This window comes from Bidens hawaiensis, unplaced genomic scaffold (assembly GCF_021521415.1).
Source record: "Bidens hawaiensis isolate Kalapana, Puna unplaced genomic scaffold, B.hawaiensis_p1.1 tig00008376_1, whole genome shotgun sequence".
Lineage (NCBI taxonomy): Eukaryota > Viridiplantae > Streptophyta > Magnoliopsida > Asterales > Asteraceae > Bidens > Bidens hawaiensis.
Window position 1 is genome coordinate 450506 of NW_027491594.1, and position 8289 is coordinate 458794.

At 34.9% G+C, this 8289-nt stretch overlaps 1 protein-coding gene across 1 annotated transcript; it reads left to right on the forward strand.

The window, feature by feature from the left end:
• The first annotated feature begins 6392 nt into the window (after positions 1 to 6392).
• On the forward strand, positions 6393 to 7998 carry LOC143637719 (ubiquitin-conjugating enzyme E2 5-like). Its single transcript, XM_077105040.1, has 6 exons — positions 6393 to 6444; positions 6531 to 6610; positions 6971 to 7085; positions 7159 to 7211; positions 7547 to 7675; positions 7741 to 7998. The coding sequence occupies exons 1-6, from the start codon at positions 6401 to 6403 to the stop codon at positions 7872 to 7874; spliced, it is 555 nt and encodes a 184-aa protein (XP_076961155.1). The 5' UTR covers positions 6393 to 6400; the 3' UTR covers positions 7875 to 7998.
• The last annotated feature ends 291 nt before the right edge of the window (positions 7999 to 8289 follow it).

Genomic DNA, 8289 nt, shown 5'->3' on the forward strand with positions numbered 1-8289 from the left:
TGAAGCAGACGTATGTTTGGTACTATGAAGTTTTGTGTATGATGGGTTGTTTTGGTGAGTGGGATCATTGATATATATGGCCTCTATATACCTAATTTTCAATATTAGAATTTATTTTATTTTATTTATTTTTATTTTCACACCAACTATTTAACTCAGAGATATAGCAAGAGCTAACATGCCCTTCGCCCCTTGGTAGCAAACTAGGTCATGAGAAAACTCACTGCTCGAGGCTCGTCTAAAGCTTGCTTGAAAATGGCTTGTTATAAAATAGTCGAGTATTGAATAAAATAAGGTTGCTTGTTAGTTGGATCGTTTGGCTAGCTTAGGCTAAAGCTAAAGCCCAATTTTTTAATATATGTATAAGTTATTACCCGAATTTTGATATATATAAATCATAAATTATGTAGTTTATAATTAATTTTGTAAAATAAATTTACTTTCAAATACAAGAGTTGGCTTTAGATTTTAATGAGCGAAGCTCAACTCAACATTCCAGCTTGTTAAGATAAAAAAAAAGTTGAGTTTGAGCTCACCATAACTCAGCTCAGCCTGATTCATTTACAGCTCTAAATTAACAATTATTTTGATTGTTCACGTGAAATAAACTCTTTTAAAATATTCTTTATTTTATAACTAGATTTTCTTAGTTTTTCCAAGTTACTATAATTATCTTTGGCTACACATGATAATTAATGGGTTGATTGGGTAATTTGTTACAATCTACTTAAATTATATAATAATAGCATTTTATTATGTAAAACTTATAAACCAAAAATGATCCAAATGAGTCGCCACCCGTCCACCACCCATCATCAGCATCTCCCATCATTACCTACTACTCGTCAATGTCACCATCTGACCATCATCAATGCCACCACGCATCACTGCCAGCTCTTGTATCTAAGCATGCGCAAGTATTAGATACAAGCGTGCGCAAGTATTATTTAACACTCAACAACTATTAGTGTTCACAAATCAAGTTTTATCTAATCTCAATTTGACACCCAACAGAAATGAATTATTATTTCACATATAGTAAAGCAAACAAGTAAAAAGTTAGATGAAAGGATAAATTTGCACACACAATTCACGTGTGAAACTAATTATTGCACACACAACAAATAGCAATAACAAACAAAACATCAACATCACTTTTTATAAGTTTATACACGTCATGTATGAAGACCTTATCTACATCACACTCAAAACAAACATTTTGATAGTGTTTGATACGCAAGAAATGACAGAGAGAATGGAATGACTTATTATGTGGGAATAAAAAAATTGGTGTTTGGTTGCTCAATGGAATAGAATCATCTATTACACATAGAATCTTATTCCATCAAAACCATTCATTTCCACCCCCCTTCTTTTTTTTCATTCCATTCCTTCTTCACCCTACTTTCTCAACACCACCACCTAACAACCACCACCACAACTACCATCGGCACCACCACCACTTCCATCGTCGCCGCCATCACCACCACCAACGTTACCGCCGCCGCCGCCGCTGCCAACAACGTCGCCGTAACCACCGCAATCGTTGTCACCGTCGTTTCTTGACCGTCACCGCCACCACCACCGTCATTGTCTGACCACCACCACCATACGATTGCCATCACTACCAATGCTACCACCGCATGACCACCGCCACCACCACCACCATCGTCGCCGCCACCATTTTCGTCGTCGGAGCTACCACCGTCGCTATTATATATATATATATTTTTTTTAGATAGGAGTGTTGATATTATTTCTATATCATTTATACAATTTTTTTTGAATACTAAATAACATAAAGTAATAATTCATTTCATTCTCATAGAACCAAACAAGACAAAGGAATGTGATGATCCATTCCATTCCTTTGTCCATTCCATTCCTTCTCCCATTCCATTCCCCCTTCATTCCATTACCTTCATCCAAACATACCCTTTATGTTATCATCTATAGCTTATTTTATGTTACCTAGAAAATCCAATGTTTTAAAAATCAGATTTTATACCGTGCCGGGGTCTGGCTCAGAAACAGTTCAACCGGTTGTATCGGACGGTTCAACCAATAATACTGATCGGTTTGATCAATGTCTTCAATAGCCTGTACAACTAGTAATATCAATCAGTTTGAAGCGGTTTTTAAAACATTGATTTTTCTAACTCGCTAATTTAAAAAATATTGTTGTAATCTTATAAAGGAAAAGTAGTTTTGATGGGCACATGGTTTTGGGGAGGTTAATGAACACTTTATCCAACGTATGCGCTAATTGCGTTTCATTATCTTGTACTTAAGTAAAGTTTAAAACTTTAAATTTTAAAGGGTGTTGTTAGTATCATTATTTTTCTTGCATGTTTTTTTATATTCTTTTAAAGAATCACTAATTCAATATGAGATGACAGTGGAGACAATACGAGTATAGAATTATTGATGTACATATTAACATTAAAAATGTGATAGAGCATGTTTCTTAACAAATAAAGTCCCGATAAAAACTTTATTATATCAGGAGAATTTAAAAGACGTTTGTAAGAAATGTTAGCTGGTAGTCTTTTTCATTATTTTGTAAAAACGTGTTGAGGTCCCATCTGTTACCAGCATTGTAGCAAATAATGCTCATAGAAAAGATAACTGAACCCGAACGGACTAACTCTTAAATTGCTTCAGTGTATTTGTTAAATTATGTAATCCAATTTAATAATCCTTTCTCATTCTATTTGTTCTAATTAATGTTATTTCTTGTTTTGTTGCATATTGGCTTCCTGGATATTAGGCCTGTCTTGAGGCATCTTATTGAAGCCCATCTAGGTCTCTTTATGGTCCAGATTTCCTCTTAGTTCACCTTCTCTGATGAATACATTCCAACACAGTTCTTGTTGAAGATGGAATGAATCCGTTGGAGTACATGACTGCTAATTGGTTGATTGATCATTGCCTAATATACTCGGACAAGTGATTGATAATCACCCTTCACATCATGCTGATCAGATGATTGATTTATCAACAATGTAGTCTCTAATCTTCTTCGCTGTTCTTAGGGTTTCGTCCCTTTTGTTTTCTCTTCATTTGTATTAGTTTGTTTTAGTGTGATTATTGGAAGAAGCTTTTGATTACATGTTTCTGACAATATTACATGTCATCTAATAATCCAAATGAAAAATGGTATATTTTAGAAAATCTGTGTACACAGTTTCTAGCTAGCCAAGCTAGTATGTTTATAAAAGATATTATTATTAGCTTTTTTTCTTTTTATTTGTTGTAGATTTCATAATAAAACTTAATTAAATCGGATATTTGGGCAATTATCTTTGATTGGGTGAAGCTTCCTGTGCGAACGAATTTTGAGTCATTTGAAGAAATCATGGAATTTCCAAGTAAAATCATCAAGTACAATGAAACTTATTTGGCGGTTCAGTCTATTTTGATAACAGCATGTCAAAATGTCGGTTGATATAGTTGTCGAGGAATGATATAACTTTTAACATCGTCTCCTTCTCAATGTCTAAGATGGCTCTTGAGATCAAATTGGCGTCTTTCTTATGGGTTAAACAAAGGAGCAAGAGGCCAGACTTAGATTGTGAGAGGTGGTGTAGGTTCAATTTCGTTAACTTCCCAATATAATGGGTCGTCGCTTGCCTCTGCTATTTTGTTATTTAGTTTTTTTCTTTTTATTTTCCATTGTATGCAGGCTATTAGCCTCTTTTAAGTAGTTTTCTTTGGTTTTCTAATATATTTCGCTTCAAAATAAAAGTCAAACAGAACAAATCACAAATGCATGATAAAAAGAAAAAATATATGAAAGTCAAATTATCGTTGAATCATTTTGGGTTTACATCTAAATGGGCTCAGTCATTTTGGGTTTAAATGAACAAGCGATTGGGCTTATTGCTGAACCCACTAAATAAAGACCCAGCGTCATTTCGGCCCAGAGGTGCACATTCCGGTTAACCGGTTAATCGATAACCGGTTAATTTTCTAACCGTTAATTATTTGGTGGGAAATAACCGGTTAGACCGATTAATCAGGTCAGGTACTAACCAGTTTTGAGACAAGAAACCCCGACCTGATATAACTGGTTTCGGGTATAACCAAACCTGTTAACCGGTAAATAACCGAAAAAAAACAGTTTTTTATAAAATTTTAATAAAAAAATCAGTTAACTGGTTTTGTAAATCAATAATATAAACCGGTTTCTAGCAGGTGGTAGAACTGGGTATAAACCGGTTAGTGGTGGATCAGTTACTAACCGGTTAGCTTGTGCATCTCTAGCTTCGGTTAGCAATCGGTTAACCGGTTAGCTTTGGCCTTTTGAGTTTACAACACTCAGCGTTTGTAAATAAAATAAATTGTTAACATGACAAACATCCAATTTTCTTGTCACGTGAATAAATAAATAAATAATGATAACTTGTCGTTGTAATTTGCAATCATGATAACAAAAATTTAATGCACCATTCGATAACCGTATAGAAATAATAACCTAAATATTTAACTGAATTTGGTATTAATTTTGTGCCTTTCACTTTTTCTTTCAAATACAACTTGTATAGATTTATTTTTTCTAAGTTTAAAAATTTCAAGATCGACATTCAGAAATCTTGAAGCTCGTACGTAAAAAATGAAAAATATGTGGTCATTTGTATGACAGCCTATATGATATGTCCGTTAGTGAACACTATTTTTGTTTCTTGAAATAATGAATTTGTGATAGCTGGGTGACACGTAAAATTTGTCTTGTATACAAAACCTGAAAAATAATACATATTTTACGTTTAATTTTACCAATTTATTATATTAAAATATTTGTGTTTTAGTATCACTGTCGATGTAAGTTACGTTGGATTCAAATGTAAGCATAGCATCTAAATAAGTTATGTTGCATTCATATATAAACATGGTCTCTGTTTAGATACGCCCAAATGACCCTTCTCAGTTCTCACAATGAGAATGCATGTAACATAATTTGGTCAATGGACTTATAATCATAGAATCAACTTGATAATCACAATATGGATTATGGATTATAAGTTCATAACCCGAGCTCATCAAGGTTAAGGAAATCCATCTTTTATTCTTCGAACACCTCTAAACTTTCTATCATCCAAATAAGCGTCACATTAGACTTTCATTGTCTCTTCTCTAAACCTAAACACATGTATCCATCTTTGTTCATTCGTAAACCATTTTTTTATTATTTTATTGAATACATAAACACTAATATAAATTAATAAAAAAAATATATAAAATGCAAGTGTATAAATCAAAAAAAGTATTACAAGATTAAATTTAAAAAAATACAAAAATTAAAACTAGTTGTTAGATTGGGTACGTTAGTATGTGAAATAGGCTTCAAGAGATCAACTCAAAGGGTGTCATGGGTTTCTTAGCACTACAATTCCATTATCATCTAAGTTGGGTATGTTGTGGGTTCTTTAAGGCATGTGCAAGTACCCATCATATCTATTAGAAACATTTTTGTGTGTTAGTTGACGTATTGCAGGTGTACATTTTTTTAGTATCGCAAAACTTCTTTTCTTTATAGCTTCTCAAGTAGTTTGAAAATATTCAAAGTTTCTCTCCATATCACCAAGTATTCACGAAAGTAGTTTTCTCATCCAAAACCTTCTTTTGAACACATCGCCCAGTAACAGATATCCAACAAAGTAATCTTGCACATGTCGATCATGAGCAACTTGCATAGAGAAATTGTTAGGTACAAATACTTGTAACTAGACGATGAGTCGATTGAACTTGTTGATAATATATTTCACAAGTCCAACGGTCAAATTGTGACGGCTATATAGCCGTTGTCCAACAAAACAAGTCATGAAGTACTACTTAGGCATGTGACATTTTCATCACTACAAAGGGGGTGGCCGGTGCTCCTACTACCCCACTTCCATCGGTACCATTCAATATCACCAACTTTAAACTGAGCAGGCCAACTAATTCTCTAATTAAACTTTATTGTCTCAAATAGTTCGTTCTCACTAATTTCACCATTCCTTTTTTCTCACCACATCCCCACACCCGCCTTCCATTCTCCTTCTCTTTTCCACACCGCTCCACGTGTTTCCTTTACGTTACCTTGTTAAAAATGCTTTAACACATAATCACACATATATATATTTTTGCACAACCAACAAATCCTCCAAATGAGTTACTTGTTAAATTCACCACTTCAAGATACACTCGCTTTTCGATCCAGGGAAAACTCTTAAAGAAAGAAATAGAGTGAGTGAGTGAGTGAGTGAGTGAGTCATTGAACCGCCTTAAAGAATCCTCATCTCCTTTACGCGCACGCCACCCACCCACCCACCTATCTACTACTACTCCTGCAACTCAACCATCCATCCATTCATACCCACAAACAACCATCTGCAAGCAACAAGCAAAAGCAACAATGTCTTCCCCTAGCAAACGCAGAGAGATGGATTTGATGAAGCTGTAATATTATTATTATTATTATTATTATTAATTAAGCTTTGATCAATAATAATAATAATCTTGTGGTTGATTTTGTATCAAATTAGGATGATGGGTGACTATAAAGTGGAGATGATCAACGATGGTATGCAAGAGTTTTATGTCCAGTTTCATGGTCCTAAAGACAGTACGTTCCTTATTATTATTATTATTATTATTATTATTATTATCTTTCTGGGTATTTGATGATCCTAAAGTTTATTGCTTTTTATACCTTTGTTGTTCTCAAATTACCATAAAGTTTGTGTTTTTATGTTAGGTTAAGTTTTACCCAATTCAATCCATTTAGGAATTAGGGTTTATATTGTGAAAAATGGGTTCTTTTTTGATTTGTTTTAGAGTTAGTATTATTTGGATGATGGATCTAAATGTCAGAAGCAAGCTGTTGAACCATGTGAATATCGCGGGTGTTTGTTGAGTCATGTGAACATTGTGTGATATTGTGAGATCGGTTCTAATGCTGCATAATCTTGGTTTGGTGAGGCAGGCCCGTATTACGGAGGTGTTTGGAGAATTCGGGTGGAGCTGCCGGATGCATATCCGTATAAGTCGCCTTCGATTGGATTTATAAACAAGATTTACCACCCGAATGTGGATGAAATGTGAGTTTTTTAGCATAGTTACAGTTAACGTATAAGTATTGTTTAATCGAGAACACGTATGGGTTTGTTGCAGGTCGGGGTCGGTTTGCTTGGATGTTATCAATCAGACATGGAGTCCGATGTTTGGTAGATCATCTTTACCTTCTATAGTATTTGGTTTTTTGTTTTGGTTTTAATAAATCTTTTGTGGCGGATTGATGGGGTGGTTGGGTTCATAGGCCTTTTGTTTGGCCCGGTTTATTATATGAAGTCAAAAGAGGAGACGGGTGCGGCGGTCAGGCCCAAGCCCACCCCAGTTAGATTTCTTGTTTAATTAGATACAAACCCTAGATTAGTCTTTTGTCACTCGTGGACGTAGGCCCGTTTAGACCGAACGACGTTAAATCCTCGTGTTTGTGTTCGGTTTTGTGTGCGCGTTAATCCTAACAGGGGTATTGTTGTTTGATATGTTGGATTTGTAGATCTTGTGAACGTGTTTGAAGTGTTCCTTCCGCAGCTTCTTTTGTATCCGAACCCGTCTGATCCGTTGAATGGAGATGCTGCATCACTCATGATGCGAGACCGAGCTGCGTATGAGCAAAAAGTCAAAGGTAAGTTTAGTAAAAATAATTTTGGAAAAAAAAGGTTAAAACTGACAAAACCGAGCCGCTGACAGAGTACTGCGAGAGGTATGCAAAACCAGAGGATGCAGGGGCTGTGCCTGAAGAAAAGTCTAGTGATGATGATGAAGTGAGTGAAGCTGAATATGGCTCCAGTGATGAAGAAGTTGCTGGAAAAGCTGATCCTTAAATAAGTGCGCACTTTTATTCATGTACATCAAAACTAGTATCCTCAAGTTATAAACATTCTGTGCTTCAATAATTCTTGTAAAAACTTGTTTCTTTTATAACTTCTGTTGTTTATATGTCATTTATTCCCAAAGTTTGGTGTCAAATGTAATAGTAGTAATAGGCCTTAACCGTCTCAGATGACGGTTTGAAGGGTGAGCCAAAACACGACCTGTATATTTATTGTTTCGGAGACCCAAGCCCTTAGTCGGGCACACTTATAGTCTTGAACGGATAGTTGATAGTAATGAATATAGTTGTTCACTGCTAAAGGGACTTTTAGCCTAGTGGTATCGAGGTATGAATATAGTGGCATTCCTCCCTATATGGTTGGTTAAATTACCAAAAATAAGCTTGATGAAAATGATGAGTTGGTG

What these genes read in the sequence shown, in the direction of transcription:
- LOC143637719 (XM_077105040.1), top strand. Translation starts at nt 6,401, where the DNA reads ATGTCTTCCCCTAGCAAACGCAGAGAGATGGATTTGATGAAGCT. An exon ending in GTTTCATGGTCCTAAAGACA is followed by an intron (nt 6,611 to 6,970) that starts GTACGTTCCTTA and finishes TTGGTGAGGCAG; the next exon opens with GCCCGTATTACGGAGGTGTT. An exon ending in GTATGAGCAAAAAGTCAAAG is followed by an intron (nt 7,676 to 7,740) that starts GTAAGTTTAGTA and finishes AGCCGCTGACAG; the next exon opens with AGTACTGCGAGAGGTATGCA.